A 17,530-nucleotide genomic window follows, 5' to 3' on the forward strand; every position below is an offset into this window, starting at 1 on the left:
ATGTTCATTTCAAATGTACTGGCGAGATTCTCTTGGGTAGTGGGGAGGTCCCGGATATTCATTTTCGTGCGTTTTCGAGTTTCTTTAAGTTCACGCGAATGGGTTAGTAGGTGATGACACTGAATGTTCATATCGAGATTGCGGGTTTATCTCAATAGGTTATAGGTGAAGTCCGTGCCTGTTCATATCAGCTAGTGAATGGGAATTTGGAATGCAATAGTTTATCTGAACGGGTTAGAGGGTATATCACAGATTGTTTATTTCAAGCGCGTTTGAAATTTTTTCTCAGCTCATCTGAATGGGTAAGATGGGGTGCCCCTAAATGTTTATATCAAGTGCATGAGCTCACATGAATGGGTTAGTGAGTTATTAATTATGTCTCCTGGGGGAGACATATTGTTTTTGCCCTGTCCGTCCGTCCTTCCGTCCGTACGTCACACTTCATTTCCGAGCAATAACTGGAGAACCATTTGACCTAGAACCTTCAAACTTCATAGGGTTGTAGGGCTGCTGGAGTAGACGACCCCTATTGTTTTTGGGGGTCACTCCGTCAAAGGTCAAGTTCACAGGGGCCTGAACATTGAAAACCATTTCCGATCAATAACTAGAGAACCACTTGACCCAGAATGTTGAAACTTCATAGGATGATTGATCATGAAGAGTAGATGACCCCTATTGATTTTGGGGTCACTCCATCAAAGGTCAAGGTCACAGGGGCCTGAACATGGAAAACCATTTCCGATCAATAACTAGAGAACCACTTGACCCAGAATGTTGAAACTTCATAGGATGATTGGTCATGAAGAGTAGATGACCCCTATTGATTTTGGGGTCACTCCGTCAAAGGACAAGGTCACAGGGGCCTGAACATTGAAAACCATTTCCGGTCAATAACTTGTGAATCACGTGACCCAGAATGTTGAAACTTAATAGGATGATTGGTCATGCAGAGTAGATGACCCCTAACGATTATGGGGTCACTCTGTGAAAGGTCAAGGTCACAGGGGCCCGAACATTGAAAACCATTTCCGGTCAGTAACTTGAGAACCACTTGACCCAGAATGATGAAACTTCATAGGATGATTGGTCATGCAGAGTAGATGACCCCTAACGATTTTAGGGTCACTCTGTTAAAGGTCAAGGCCACAGGGCTGAACATGGAAAACCATTTCCAATCAATAACTTGAGAACCTCTAGACCCAGAATGTTGAAACTCATAAAGGGTGATTGTTCATGCAGAGTAAATGACCCTATTGTTTTTGGGGCCACTCCGTTAAAGGTCAAGGTCACAGGGCCTGAACATGATAACCAGTTCTGATCAATAACTTGAGAACCACTTGACCCAGAATGTTGAAACTTCATAGGATGATTGAACATGCAAAGTAGATGACCCCTATTGATATTGGGGTCAGTCTGTTAAAGGTCAAGGTCACAGTGGCCTGTTCATGTAAAATCATTTTTTGGAAATAGCTTGAGAACCATTTGACCTACAATGTTGAAACTTAATAGGATGATTGGACATGCAGAGTAGATGACCCCTATTTATTTTGAGGTCACTTGATCAAAGGTCAAGGTCACAGGAGCCTGAACAGTGACTGGAGAACCACTAGGCCAAGAGTGTTGAAATTTAGCGGGATGACTGGACATGCCAAGTAGATGATCCCTATTGCAGCCAACCATCAGTGTCTCTTTGATTTTTGCTCCTGACCCCTATTGACTTCTTGCCTATAGGGCTTTGCATTGGGGGAAACATGCGCTTTTTTACAAAAGCATTTTCTAGTTTCGAGTGTGTTTGGGGAGTTTATCAAAGTTCATCTGATCGGGTTGTTTGGGATGTCCCTCTGTTAGACCTTAAATGTTGCTTCAAGCGCGTTTTGGTATCTCTCGGAGTTTATCTGAATAGGTTAATTGGGCTGACCCTGAATGTTGCTTCTAGTTGGAATATTACTGAATATCCCTTTCAAATGCGTGTTGGTGTGTCTCTGAGTTCATATGAACTAGTTCATGGGGATGACCCTACATGCCATTTCAAGTGGGTTGGGAGTTCGCCGAGTTCTTCTGAATGAAATAGTCTTAGATATAATGCACATGTCTGGAATAAGAATTTTATGTCAAAATTTCAGGCCAGAAATCTTTTAGCATTTGAAGTATACCGTCTTCGCATTAATTCCTCTATTGGTCTTTGAATACTTTCACTCTGGCATTGAATTTTCTTTCTTCCAGAAAGCTAACCTGTTCTCAACAGCAGCCTTTGTTCAAAGAGATCAGGGGAGATTACTCTACTAGCGTTACTCTGACGATACATTTTCAACCGTTTAAAAACAAGACCAGCAAAAACACACACCAAAAAAATGAAGAATTACTGGTTATGTTTATTTTCAGAGTAAAATACGAACAGAACAAGCAACTGACATTTTTACAAAATAATAACACATACTGTGATGACGTAAAATGAACATTCAGAAGCCGACATAATGCGGGTACCCAGTTTACAAACAAAATTATTTCCAAACTAATGTGCATTTTGTAAAATTATCGCATAGTGCGGCAGTTTTCCTTTGATCTTTGCAGCATGTTATACATAGTAACACACATTATTACTACAAAACTGTGCTGATAACTTACAAAACTGTTGCGATATATATCAACACGGAAATCTCTATGGAGTTTCATAAGAAAAAAAGTGTTCCGATATATATCAGCACAGTAAAACTGTTCCGATATATATCGGAACACTTTTTCTCTATTGAGGGCCTATCAAGGGAGTATAATTTTTTCCTTTCAAAGAAAAGATGATTTTAGCTCCAATTTACAGTTCACAGAGAAAGAATTGTCACAAACACCTACATTTATAAAGTAAAAGAATAAATAAACTAGAATATTTCAAAAACTTGATAGTTATTGCCAAATTCAGAAATACATGAAATTCTGAGATTTCTCAAATGTTTCTTTTTCTCTGATTTTTTTTACAAACAAAACAACAAGTTTTACAATATGTCTGGCCAATGAAATGCAAAGATTTAAAACCAATGCAGAAATTTGTTGGGTATTTTTATCTGGGGAACACATTTTCTAAAACAGAAGTTTTAGTGTTTCAGTCAGCGAGGCGCAGAAAGGGAATCAAAATAGTAAAAATAATAATAAACAAATTTAAATGAAAATGATATATAAATTTTAATGATAAACTATGCGATAAAACAGTTATAATATGTAGTGCTCGTGTGTTACCAGGATATATCAGAGCTAGGGGTACATCTCGTTATTTTTCTCTTCACATATCTGTCTCGGCCTACCGGCCTCGACGATATGTGCAGAGAAAAATACCCTCGATGTACCCCTAGCTCTGATATATCCTGGTAACACACTCTCACACATACTATAACTATTACTTAACAAATTATACGACAGGTAAACGCGAAAGAATTCTAAGTGCTTCTTTATCTATCTACACTTAGACCTCTTTCGCATTCACCCCTCGAATTATTTTAATTAATCAAGTTAAAATGATTTATTATTTAACCATTATTATTTTATCTCTGAATTTAGCAGGTCTATTCCAATATCCAATAATTTCATCAGATTGTTTTGAATATAACGTTTTGGAAAAATAAAGATGCACACATTTGGTGAACTAGAAATGAGACTTTTTTATTATGCAGGTAGATGACCAGAGTGTCAAAATGTAAAACACTGCGATAAAACACTACGTAGATGTATGACCAAGGTTTAACTGAGTATCTTGTAAATAACAAATTCGATTATTTCAGCATGTAATTAAAGTAACATAGCATGATACCCGTAGTCACACGCATAAAGTGCCAGATGAGCCGCACCATGAGAAAACCATCATATTGCATTTGCGACCAGCATGGTTCCAGACCAGCCTGCGCATCCGCGAATTCTGGTTAGGATCCATGCTGTTCACTAACGGTTTCTCTAATTGCAATAGGCTTTGAAAGCGAACAGCATGGATCCTGACCAGACTGCGCAGGCTGGTCTGGATCCATGCTGGTCGCAAATGCACTATGTTGGTTTTCTCATGGTGCGGCTCAGGTTAGGTTTTTTTTTACAAGCTAGTCAGCGGTCCGTTTACTATGCTAATGTTCAACATCACTGAGATTGAAAGATTTGTGAAGTACATCTACTGGTATACCATAGAGCAGATAAGCGTAAGCAAAAAGAAAACAACTTTTATTTAGAAAGACTCTTTGTGGGTTTATATATTGCAGTAGCTGGTTCTCTGCTTGACAGTGCATTTGCAATCGCTCGCACAGAAAGCAAGGTAAAAAAAATTCGAACGTTTCAGTCATTTTCGTTTTGTTTTTTTTTAACAAAAATTATATCCGTCTGTTTACATATTGAACATAAGTTAAAAACGGAAGACCGACATTTAAACGACATTCATAAATAACGGTTACAAAAATCATTTTAAGACATTCAAGGCACATTATTTTCATGTTGAGTACATTAGGATTGGATACAATACAGAGCATCGTTGTTGACGATTCCTGCAATAATACGTTATTGCACGAGAACGTGAACACATCTGACAGATGAAATATGTCAATTAACGCATCTGACAGATGAAACATGTCAATTAACGCATCTGACAGCTGAAACATGTCAATTAACACATCTGACAGCTGAAACATTTGATTAACATATCCGACAGTATAAGCATTTGATAATCAAGCACAAGTGCTAAAACGTGTAGATTATAACAATCTGACAGCTGAAATATTTCATTAACATATCTGATGGAAATAAAGATATCTTACAGCTGAAATATGTAAATCAACACATCCAACAGCTAAAATGCAAAATACACCAGACACATGCATAATGTAGAAATTGCAATTGACAAGAAAAAAATATCCGACTTCAATATCAGCATTACTGCAGTTCACATTTATTTTTGTAAAGTACTGCACTTGCCTAAATATACGTTGTGCAGACAGAGTTTTAAGTGGCAGGTCTATAATGCAAGTACAACATTACCCTCATCCTCAGTTATATATTAGCATACATCCTGTGTCACACACACAAGCATGTATGATACAAGTCCTTACATATTACTAATTAACAGAAAATTCTTATTGCAAGTTATTTTTATGTTGTAGGGTATTTTTTTTCAAGTCACATTCTTACAAAGTCTGCTTCCAATGTTGTTTGACGCATTGTTTAAAACTGTGCGTTATCTGGCATCTGCTGTAAATCGATCAGTGGCTGGCCGCTTTGGCTTGACTGTGCACCTGCTAGTGAACCCGATAACCGGCCCAGCGTTTGTCTCACACCTGCCGAAAACAGATTTGCAGGCATTGGGAATACGATGGTATGATTTTGTTCCTCGGAGACGCTTTGTAACGTCTGCAGGTAACGTAACTGTAAGGAGGCTGGCGTCTCGGAAAGAACGTCTGCTGCTTCCTTCAGTGAACGGGACGCCTTCAGTTCTCCTTCAGCAGACACAATCTGTAATAGTATACACATTTTTTTGAAATATCGGTAAAAATTCATTTCATGCTTAGATAGATCATCGGATAAAATAGTTCACCATTTTTTTTTAAAAAAAATTGACTAAGTCTGTAAAAATCTTGGTCAGATATAATCAACAGAACCATGTGAGATTATTGTTTTCAATTTCTCCATGTAGAAGTTATTGATAAAAATTGACTAATGACTCGGTAAAAAACCCGAAAGGAAAATAAAATGTATCATGCTCGAAGTCCTTTTTAGATTTTTATGGAGCCTCCCTGCAAAATATTGGTGGTTCCAAACTCTTGATGTCTTCAATACCGATGCTTTACTGTAGGCCTATTTCGTTATAATTTTGTAATTTATACTTTAATGCAGCTTTTTGTAAAAAAAAAACAACATTTTTTTTTCTCTAAGCTTATATTTCAAAGTGAAATGAGTTAGGAACATGTGACCACCAGTTCAGTAATTGAGGATCATCATCTTAATTTCAATACCTTTGCACTTGCTTCACGTGCGGATTCCGCTTCCGCAGCCATAGCTCTCTGCATCTGTACTGGCAGTCGTACATCTTTGCTGTAATTCAAAATCTTCAACAATTTATTTACATGAAAAAAAACAAAACATGAAAGTAATCTAAATTTAACAACCGGTAACTATATTTATGTATATCAATTTTGTTTATGAAAATGTTAATGTTAAAAGGTGAAAGTCCAACTGATGCACTTTATGGGAGACAATCAAAATCCCCTTGATCAAAATCCCCTACACTGAAAAATGACAGGGTGTTACAAAATCCCCTTCATACTTTTGCAGAGGGTATCATAATCCCCTCTGTGATTTTTACTTATTTCATCAAGTTCAAATACAACTATACACAATTTAAAAGTCTATTGCATAAAGCACGTAAATACAATGCCTTTAGCATAAACATAATTTAATTTAGAGCACTGGTATCCATATATCTATAATGAAAATCACAGAGGGGATTATGATACCCCCTGCAAAAGTATGAAGGGGATTTTGTAACACCCAGTCATTTTTCAGTGGAGGGGATTTTGATCAAGGGGATTTTGATATGCACTCGCACTTTATATGTGATTACTATATATATATATATATTTATATATTTTGTATCAGAACTCTAGAAATGTATTTGTAAATAGTCGCTTACATTTCTACTCTTTCCACTTTTACTCCCCAATTGTCAGTGGCTCGGTCTAAAGTATTCTGGAAAAAAAATCGTGAAACATACAATTTTTCATAAGATCACCTTGTCAGACATACTTAGTTCTTCACAGATCATGCACAGGTCAAAAGACGCATTTACCTCCAAAATACAAAGACAGCTGTATTTTCTTTATGTTTGTAACCGATTCATTCTACATTTAGTTCTTTGTTTCGTTCATATAAACATTTTATCATATTTAAAAAGAAAAACAAACAAGAGCACCACAATGCGGAGCAATATACGCCCACAGGGATGACCTTTGGCCCCTAAGTGTGACCTTGACCTTGAAGCGAGCTGTCCGAAACACGTCGCTCTGCACGTCGTCTAGATGTGGTGAACATTTTTGCCAAATTTCTTTAAAATCCTTCAAGCAGTCCAAGAGTTACAGAGCAGACACGAAACAAAGTCATATGACCTTTGACCCCCAAGTGTGACCTTGACCTTGAAACAAGCCACCCAAAACATGCGCTCTGCACGTCTTCTCGATGTGATGAACATTTGTGTCAAGTTTCTTTGAAATCCTTCAAGGGCTTGAAGAGTTACAGAGCGGACACGGAATTGCTTACACATTTGTCAACGTAAATTGTAATTCTCACGAATTTATCAATGTAAATTGTAATTCTCACGAAAATTATCAACGCAAATACCTTCATGGTTTTATCTATCCTCTCACGGTCTGACAAAAGTTCAGCCAGGCCTACTGTACCCACTATAGTCCTAAGAGTTGTCGCCCCTAGCAGGTTCGTGGAGGCACGTGCATTCAAAATATTGACGACTGATTTTGTAGCATTGAAAACACGTGCATATATGACAGCATCCACCACACATGTTACGGAATCTTTTGTTAATATCTGAAAAATACCCGGCCTATTTTATTACACTACTACTATTAATAAAATTTGTGAAAAGACCCTTCCGAACAAGCAAAAAAAGTAGCAAATAACGCTAAACGTATATACTCAAAACAAAAACATTCAGTTAGGTCTTTCATGCAAGTATCACTATCACAGAAAATAAAACTTCAATACCAATTTCCAGTCCATGGTTTGTACTATTGACTGGTCTATTGTTCAACACTAAATTTTGCAGTCAAGTCAAAACTTGAAGAACAAGAGCTGTCGGAGGACAGCAACGCTCGACTATTCAACAGCCTTGTCGATTGAATGAATATGAAAGTCGAAAAGGGGGCATAATTAATTCAGTAAAAAGCAAAATAGGGTTATGGAACCTGCATAGTGCTTATCAGTTCATGACAGTGGACAAGTGTGTGAAGTTCTAATCCATTCCCATTAGTGGGTACTGAGATACCAGCTTACATATAAGAATTTAACCCAAAACTCCCAAGTTGAAAAAGGGGCATAATTTTGTAAAATGCGAAGTTGAGTTATTGACCTTTTGCACTGCATGTCATATCATGACAGTGAACAAGTGTGTGAAGTTACAATCCTTTCCCATTAGTGGATACTGAGATACCAGCTTACATACAAAAACTTAACCAAAAATTTCTATGTGGAAAAAGGGGCATAATTTTGTAAAAAAGCAAAATAAAGTTATGGGACCTGCGTTGTGCATGTCAGATCATGACAGTGAACAAGGTGTGAAGTTTCAATCCATTCCAATTAGTGAGTACTGAGATACCAGCTTACATACAAAACCTTAACCAAAAAATTCTAAGTCGAAAAAGGGGCATAATTTTGTAAAAAAGCAAAATAGAGTTATGGAACCTGTGCAATTTAAGTCAGTTTATCACAGTGAGTAAGAGTGTGAAGTTTCAATCCATTCCCACAAGTGGTTACTGAGATACCAGCTTACATACAAAACCTAAACCAAAAATTTCTAAGTCAAAAAGGGGCATAATTTTGTAAAAAAGCAAAATAGAGTTATGGAAACTGTGCAATGTAAGTCAGTTTATCACAGTGAATAAGTGTGTGAAGTTTCAATCCATTCCCACAAGTGGTTACTGAGATACCAGCTTACATACAAAAACTTAACCAAATCGGGACGCGGACGCCGACGCCGACGCCGACTCCGACGCATGGTCGAGTCCAATAGCTCTACTATTCTATGAATAGTCGAGCTAAAAATATTTAGAAAATTTACTTTTGGTGTAATGTAATAAACAAGAGGGCCATGATGGCCCTATATCGCTCACCTGTTATCACTGTACTTGAGGACAAGAAGGTCCTCAGAAAAAATATCTAAGTCCAAAGGACAGGAACAACAAAGCGAAGAAATTTAACCAAAAAGAAAAAAAAAATCTTACAAGGTATAGATATGTCAAAATACACCTAAAAATTGGAGGTACCATCCATGTTGTACCACAGAAAAGTGGTCTCGGTTTTTCCCTATGGCCAATAATAAAAAAGTTACTAAAAATAAGCTATTTATAGTAACGTAAAAGTTAAGTAATTAAAAAAAAATATTGTTAGTGAACAAAAGAAGGATCTGCCAAATAAATCTGTTGACATAAATGAAATTTCAGATCAGTATCTTCATAAGTTATGGAGATATACCCATTTTAATTTGAAATAAAGGGAGGTAATTTGCCATAAAATCAGTTCATAGTTATCTACCCTGATTGTCTCAGTCCAACTAATAACAATAATGAAATTTCAAGTAAGTCCTATAAGTACTTACTGATCCATTTTGATTATAATCAGGGGAGGTAATCAGATATAAAATAACTCTGGAACCTACAATTGGATCTGATTTGTCATGGAATCCAAGATTTATTGTTGTTGAAGATATTTTGGAAGTTTGTATCAAATAAAACCATAAATGAAGTCTCTATATGGCTGCAAAAGCCAAAATAGCCAATTCTGGACCTTTAAGGGGCCATAACTCTGGAACCCATGATGGAATCTGGCCAGTTGAAGAAAGGAAGCAAGATCTTGTGGTGATACAAGTTGTGTGCAACTTTGGTTAAAATCAAATCATAAATGAAGCTGCTATTATGCAGACATTAAGGTCAAAATAGCTAATTTTGGCCCTTTCAGGGGCCATAACTCTGGAACTCATTATGGGATCTGGCCGGTTCGAGAAAGGAACCGAGATCTTATGGTGACACAAGTTTTGTGCAAGTCTGATTAAATTCAAATCATAAATGAAGCTGCTATTGTGCAGACAAGGTCAAAATAGCTAATTCTGGCCCTTTCAGGGGCCATCACTCTGGAACACATAATGGAATCTGGCCAGTTCAAGAAAGGAACGAAGATCTTATGGTGATACAAGTTATGTGCAAGTTTGGTTAAAATCAAATCATAAATGAAGCTGCTATTGTGCAGACATGGTCAAAATAGCTAATTTTGGCCCTTTCAGGGGCCATAACTCTGAAACCCATCATGGGATCTGGCTGGTTCAAGAAAGGAACCAAGATCTTATGGTGACACAAGTTTTATGTAAGTTTGATTAAATTCAAATCATAAATGAAGCTGCTATTGTGCAGACAAGGTCAAAATAGCTAATTCTGGCCCTTTCAGGGGCCATAACTCTGGAACCCATAATGGGATCTAGCCAGTTCAAGAAAGGAACCAAGATCTCATGGTGATACAAGTTGTGTGCAAGTTTGGTTAAAATAAAATCATAAATGAAACCGCTATCGTGCAGACACGAAATTGTTGACGCGCGCACGCACGGACGGACTGACGACGGACGACGGACGAAGGGTGATCACAAAAGCTCACCTTTTCACTATGTGACAGGTGAGCTAAAAACAACTTGTTAAATGGCTTGCCGGTCAATAGTATTCACTTACAGAATAGCTAGTCAGTCAATAGTCAAAACTATCGCCCGGAATAAGAATCGATCAGTTAAATAGTTCTAACAGTTTTATGTATTTTTAAGATATATTAAATTTTTATGAAGTGTTTACAATATATATGGTATTTCTCTAAAAATATCTCAAATTTATGGCGATGCTAAACACCCTCGTGTTTTAACCATTGCAACACATATCGCTATCTTTTGATCTGTAACTTACTCAAGTTATGATCTGTCACGTTGCTGTCATATTAACACTCGGTTTAACTTTAAGCCCGTCAATAAATTATGGCGATTTTGAATCATAAGCGTTTAATTTGATTCCGAAGCCTTTGGACTACTTTCGCCGCAAGTTTCGATCTATTTTTAAGCCGTAATTCTGAAAACGAATAAAAACAAACTACGTAAGTACACACCTCTTGTGGCGGAATGTTGAAGTTGAATGTACGAAGATCCACTTTTGCAAAGGTGTCGGCAATTGGTAGGAGGAAAAACAGACCTGAAATATATAGGCACATTGCTTTGTATATAGAAGCAACTACTTAAGGTTCGACCTTTTTGTTTATCTACATTATATAAATAACTCTATACAAACTCAGAAAACATAGAAAATACTCAACGAGCGTAGTAAATGTTTGTGTTCAGGGAACATTTTTTCTCTACAAAGGAGATTTAAACCGAGACACTGCTTAACTGTTGATCTATGAACATACCTGGCCCCTGTGCCCTGGAGGATTTGATTCTACCAAGCCGAAATATAACTGCCCGTTCATACTCTTGTACGACCTGTAATGAAGTGTGAAAATGTAATGACGTCAGACTAAAAATTAAGCCCACTTGGGAAGAGTGCCGACTTCAATTTAAAAGAGGCTTCTTTATTCTCATAAGATGTTCTCATTTCTGAACAGTGGTCTTCGAGCTTTTGGTAATGCGCGATGTAATAAATATGGATACTTTTATAAGCTTATTTTACCAAGTATAACCTAGATTCTAGTTTCTTTTTTGAACAGCGCAATATTTCGAAAAACGGTTATAGCATGTACTAAACAGACACCCGAGCAGAAGTCAGAACCTACCTTCAAACACCAAAAGAGAGAAAACGGAAAGGTTACGATCACTAAAAGATAAGACAAGCCGATAAGTACGTAACCACAGCAACCAATATCACCTTCTGCTATGCCGTCACTCTCATCTGAAAACATAAGAAAAACTTCCTGACAGAGGCTTAAACTTTTGGAGAAAGCAGAAGTCACGAGACGGCGGTACTAATTATTTTAAAATCTTTAAACGAATAAGTTCTTATGAGTGTGACGACTGCTCTCAATTACAAACAACAGTAAAACCTCACTAATAAGATCACTAACGGTTCTGTTAAAAAGCGGTCTTAATAGAAGGATGGTCTTAATATCAAGTTTTCCTTTGCAAATGATAAAAAACTAAAACTCTTAAAATATTATATCAAAACTTCTGACAATACTAAATAAACAGGTTATATATTCGAATTGTTTTGCTAGAGAACGTCTTGTAACTAAGAAATATAAATGATATTGAACTTATTGATAAAAATATTTCAAGACCTTTTCCGTAACCCAAGTTTCTGTGAAAGAAATATACTACACAAGTTATTCAAAAATTAGTAGAAGTGCGTGTTATTTGTAAAAGTTTTGTCCAATAGGTCTATTAGAAGTCTGTTCTTTTAGTTCTAAAATAGTTACGCTTATATAAAATATAAAAATAAAATAAAATTCAAAATTTAGTTGTAATCTAAACGATTATATTCTTATACAATCTCACTGTTGATCATGTTTAAACATTTTAATGTTTGCTTTGTTCTTTGCAATATTCCAAGTGATTAAGGAAAAACAAGTTAATTTAAGAAAAGAATAATTTTAGATGGAAAGACGTGTTTTACACAACAAATAATGAATCTAAATTACAATACACGAAATTTTATTTCTCTCCTTTCCCCTGGGTCTGGAAGACAAATGGGTGAGAAAAAGTATAAAAGTTGTGCTATTATATTGAAATTTTCAGGTCATTTTGGACTAAACCAGGTGGTCTTATTAGCAAAAAGCAGGATGTTCTTTTTAAAAGGGTAAGTTACCGAAGTAATTCCGTTCTAAAGAACTAAAGAAAAAGGTCTTAATAATGAACTGGTCTTAATTTAGGGGTGGTCTTAATGCGGGGTTCTACAGACAGTTGAAATTTAAACCAAACAGAAGCTGAAATTAATGAAAGCAAACAAAATTTTCAATATATACACCCTGTATATCAAGGCGAAGGGGATGGAGGTCTACGTTACGTTTCGTGAAGGACGTAGTGTACCGCCTCAAGCTGGTGACCAATGACTTGTGTTTGATACCGAAAACAAATATTACAGAACAACACTATATTATGAGAAATATGAAATAGTCTGTCAAACCTCGTTTGGCTTAACAAACAATTACCATTACCAAATGCAGCAAATACATTTACCAGCATAACATTCTTATCCGCAGAGTTAGAAAAAGGCATAGGTCTATTGTCTTAAAATCCATGCAGCTTTTACTACTTACGTAGCGGTTGCCGGCTTGGAGAGTTAGGCCGGTACATTTCCAGTTTCCCCTCCGCCATTTGTCAAATCTATCTGATTTAAAGAAAGAAAAGCAGACGTGAGTGAAGACTGGGGAGTAGAGAATGAATACGCAAGAAGCAGAAAGATGCACGCCCCTGTGGTTAAAGCAAATGACTGCAGATGTGCATTCGTGCATAGGAAGACTCTAATGCAAATATAATTTGCTTTCATTAAATTAAAGATGACGTCATTTAAGAACCTTGGTGTCACAATTGCATTATTTTGAACATGGGCTAAAATCAGGATAGAAGTTAATTCTGCTCATGCAGTCATTTGCCCATAGATTCCACATGCACTAGTCTAAGCATGCATCTCACGTGCAGTAAACATACTCTGATAGGGTAAATACACTGTCTATACGTACGCAAAGGGTTGTGGCCCTTTCTGGCCGACATTGTCTGTATTTATATCGTCTTAACTATAATATAATTTAAAAGTTATAACGTTAAACTGCACACCCTCAGAAACAACACGTAACATATATTAATGACAGAGAAAATATTCAAAGTGCCAAAGAATGAAATAAAAACAACATAAAAATAATTATAAGGGCTTGCTGTTGTATTATTGCAATAAAATAGCCAAATAATAATTCCTGATCCTTTGTGGAATTATGCGCCTTATGGCTGTATGCGCATCTTAAATGCACATACTGTGTTTTTCGTGAAGGTTTTATAAAAGCAATTTTCGGTTATTTAATTTGTTAAATTAATGATAATGCCACCTAAGTATTTGAAGTTGATGCTTTAGAAATAAAGAAATCGGACTAATCAAATAATAGTTATTTTTTTCAATTTCCTACGCAGTGATCTCCCTTACCTATAGGTTAAGTGAAGCAACTCATGCGTGCAGTTTGACTTTTCTCAAAAAGACTGCCCCAGTTAAAAAAAGAAAAGACATATTTAGAAACTAAGGCTTATTATTTAGTATTGGTAACACTAAGAGTTTGGTATATTGGGTAAAAAGCTACAATTTCCTCCACCTTTTTTACACACACATCTATTTCAGCTAGATTTTTACTTGAAGAATGTACATAATTCTACTTTAACCACTTCAAAATATGTAATGAAACAATTACTGAACGCACTGAAAAAAAGGCAATATAAAATACTATAAAACTGGACAATAAACATTTTATTTCATGACGATTTACAGAGAAAACACAACTGTATTGGATTAATATGGAAGAGTTCATGACATTTTGAATATCAATATTTCTGTGATCTAGGAAATAGTTGCTATGGTAATTTTATCATTCGTTTTCCCCAGTACATTGTAATAGCACCATTTATATACATACTAAGAGCTCCAATACTTGAAAAAGGTGCGGCCCTTCCTCTTCCGCTGCCGCAATACATTTAAGCAATATCTTCCAGGGTTCAGATGAGGGTCGGATACTTTTGTTAACACTTTGTTATAGGAACGAACCTAATTTTGGTCAAGGGCTGTACGGAGGAGACTGTAGACTATTCTTTTATTTATTTTTATTTATTTTTCAGCTGAAGTGTTAAGTGCAGCTAAGCGAGATCATTTAAAAAAAAAAAAACTTGACAATTTTTTTTTATGTCTATCTAATGATGTTAAAAGTTTTCTAAAGAGCCATCAAGCATCTCGTGAAAATAAGTCGTATAAAGGCTTTGTTTATATATACTTTTAGGCCTAAAAAAAAAATTCTTTGTTTCCGGTAACATGCTCAAAAAATTTAGGGTAGGTAGGTCGGAAAACTTTTTTTTTTTTGGAAATTTTTTTTATCAAGGGAGACTTTTTCGGAAATTATTTTTTTGTCAAAAAATGATTACAAATAAGGGGGTTATGCCTTGAGAGCATCAGTAAGTTGATTTCTAACATCACTGGCCATGTTTAAAGCATAAAAAGTGCAGTTTTGCATCCTTTTGTTAAAAAGTTGAAAAAAATATTCTCCAAGGCCATAAAAACATTTAGGGTCGGGCCAAAAATTTAGGGTAGGTCGGGATACCGGAAACAAACAATTTTTTTTTACGCCTTAGCTCTGAGAGGATCATTTGAATTAATCCGAGACAGGACCTTAAAAAGGATACTATAATATATTAATGTTTGTGTGTAATTCTAACCAATAGTTTCAGGGGAAAAGATGTTTTCAACGGACGACAGCAGGCCACCGGACCATTTACCTACACTAACAACTCACCCACCCTAGACTTGTGGTTCAGGCGAGCGTAAACAGAAAATAAAAGACATTCATGGACAGAATAAAATTAAACTATGAGGAAAACTTTCATTGCAATGAAAGCAATTTTCAATCCAGTTAACATGTTTCGGTTCACCACATGATTTTAACTTCCTGAACACTTAAAGCCGTTTACTTATAAAAATAAAAATGCGTAAAATATCTTCAGCCTTGAACTACTTTAAATACAATAACAAGACTACTTATTGAGACCATATGTTTTTTTGTAAACAAAAGCTAAATTCAAAGACACTGCATGTAGTCCTTGATTTGTTTCAGGGAGAAAATGACCTATACGTGTACAATATAGGCCATTTTTCACATCAAAAAAGTGTTTGATAGTGGCCCCTGTGGTCGCGGTAAATAAAAAAGAAAATTGTGAATAAAGCAAAAATATATATAGATATATATCGACTGCAACTACAGTTTATAAACAAAATGTACACCCACACTTTATGATGATTATTGTTCATTGCATAACAATCGTCACCTTTTTGAGAAAAAGTGTAACTTTCGGGTCCCCGCCCTCTCTTCATCTACCCCTACGGATAAAGATGCAAGTCTTACCTGTATGTTTAAATCATTAATATATGCTGTTATATCAGTAAAAGCACCGACGACATGTAACTTGTTCAAATGAAAAGTAGTTGTTATCCGGTTGTTGATATCCGGAATAATTATACTTTTATTTCAAGTTTCATTATCATGTGACAGATTATTTTTATCTTCAATGTCATGTTCACATGTATACACGTATCGGTTACTCCCCTTTATTTAACTGTAACTGTTACCGTAGCGAATACGGTACGCAGAGAATCAGTAAGTTTACGTTTCATTGATAAATGTGCAATTTCGACACCATCATTTCGACATTTGTTTTCTGAAATTCATGCATGTCGTATGGCGAAATTCTAACAGTCATTAACTCAAGACTTGGTCATGTGAGTACCTGGACAATTAATTAATGGTCACATGAAAAAGGTGGGTTAGGGAACGACAAAAAATCCATTTGAACAATAGAAGTATTATTTTAAAGTCTGCCAGTGGGCTTTATGATATACACCTGTCTCACAACGATCCGCATATGTATCTGGAGCAATGAGCATTTAATAGAGGTTACTCATTAACAGATACTGCCCTATGCAAAAAATATCATGTATCATTCATGCAATTTTGATTCAGGATCAATTATATCATTAAATATTTCTGATTTTCAACCAGAATTAAGCTAATTTATCATTGAGACATTTACAAAGCTGTAAAATGACAAAAAGCACTTGCCTGGTCCTAATATCGACCAAAAGAGGACCATCTGGTCGAAAAGTGGGTCTACATTAAAAAAAACAACAACAACAACAAAAAACAAGTGGCATTATGCGCATCTTATTGCGCATAGTGCTTTTTGGTGAATGTTTTATAAAAGCAATTTTCGGTTGTTGTGCATTTAAATGTGTTAAATCAACGATAATGCCGCATAAGTATTTGAAGTTGATGCTTTACAAATAAAGAAATCGGACTAATTAAATAATAGTTCTTTTCTTCAATCTCCTACGCAGTGATCTCCCTTGCCTATAGGTAGAGATTTCTGAAGTCGAAGGGAAGCAACTCCTGCGTGCAGTTTGACTTTTCTCAAAAAGACTGCTCCAGTCAAAATAAAAAAGTCATATTTAGAAACTTTTATATTACTTCGCATGAAGAGTTTGGTATGATCCTTTTTACACACACATCCATTTTGAACAGCTGGACTTTTACTTGAAAATGCTCAAAATTCCACTTTTTATATCATTTTAAATAGATAAATGGCCTTTTATATATGTATTGATTTCTGAGGAGTTGGGGCCTAAAAATGTCTGTATCCGGTATCCCGACCTACCCTAAATTTTTGGCCCGACCCTATATGTTTATATGGCCTTGGATTTTTTTCAACTTTTAAAAAAAACTACACTTTTTATGTTTTAAACATGGTCAATGATGTTAGAAATCAAGTTACTAATGCTTTAAAGGCATAACCCCCTTATTTGTATTCAAATAATTTCCAAAAAGTCCAATTTTATAAAAAAATAAATAAATAAATAAAAATATCGACATACCCAACCTTAATTTTTTTTAGCATGTTACCTAAAACAAACACTTTTTGGTAAAGCATTATAGGCTGAACACCACTTAATTTGGCAGTTTTTTATAATTTCATGTAAGACCTACACGTACTTACTAAATGTCTTTTTCTCGATATCTTCTGGTATATAAG

The 17,530-nt window shown here is 35.7% G+C and overlaps 1 protein-coding gene across 3 annotated transcripts; it reads right to left on the bottom strand.

The window, feature by feature from the left end:
- Positions 1 to 2,354: 2,354 nt before the first annotated feature.
- LOC123552835 (stomatin-like) lies at positions 2,355 to 16,014 on the bottom strand. 3 transcript variants are annotated; one of them, XM_045342583.2, is made up of 9 exons: positions 15,850 to 16,014; positions 13,018 to 13,088; positions 11,539 to 11,654; positions 11,176 to 11,248; positions 10,879 to 10,961; positions 7,351 to 7,554; positions 6,647 to 6,702; positions 5,970 to 6,048; positions 2,355 to 5,469 (listed from the first exon to the last, which is right to left on the bottom strand). In XM_045342583.2, exons 2-9 carry the CDS (start codon positions 13,073 to 13,075, stop codon positions 5,182 to 5,184), a joined length of 957 nt encoding a protein of 318 aa, XP_045198518.2. In that variant the 5' UTR covers positions 13,076 to 13,088; positions 15,850 to 16,014; the 3' UTR covers positions 2,355 to 5,181. The 3 variants fall into 3 exon arrangements, with proteins under 3 accessions (XP_045198518.2, XP_045198524.2, XP_053381100.1); XM_045342589.2 differs by lacking the exon at positions 13,018 to 13,088 and adding an exon at positions 13,441 to 13,494 and having other exon boundaries at positions 15,850 to 16,012; XM_053525125.1 differs by lacking the exons at positions 13,018 to 13,088; positions 15,850 to 16,014 and adding exons at positions 13,441 to 13,494; positions 15,167 to 15,259.
- Between the last annotated feature and the right edge of the window lie 1,516 nt (positions 16,015 to 17,530).

This window comes from Mercenaria mercenaria, chromosome 15 (genome assembly GCF_021730395.1).
Source record: "Mercenaria mercenaria strain notata chromosome 15, MADL_Memer_1, whole genome shotgun sequence".
Lineage (NCBI taxonomy): Eukaryota > Metazoa > Mollusca > Bivalvia > Venerida > Veneridae > Mercenaria > Mercenaria mercenaria.

Coding starts and splice junctions, on each gene's coding strand:
- LOC123552835 (XM_045342583.2), bottom strand. CDS start 13,075: ATGGCGGAGGGGAAACTGGAAATGTACCGGCCTAACTCTCCAAGCCGG. Junction 11,249..11,538: donor CTCTCTTTTGGTGTTTGAAG/GTAGGTTCTGAC, acceptor ACTTCATTACAG/GTCGTACAAGAGTATGAACG. Junction 5,470..5,969: donor CACGTGAAGCAAGTGCAAAG/GTATTGAAATTA, acceptor ATACTATTACAG/ATTGTGTCTGCTGAAGGAGA.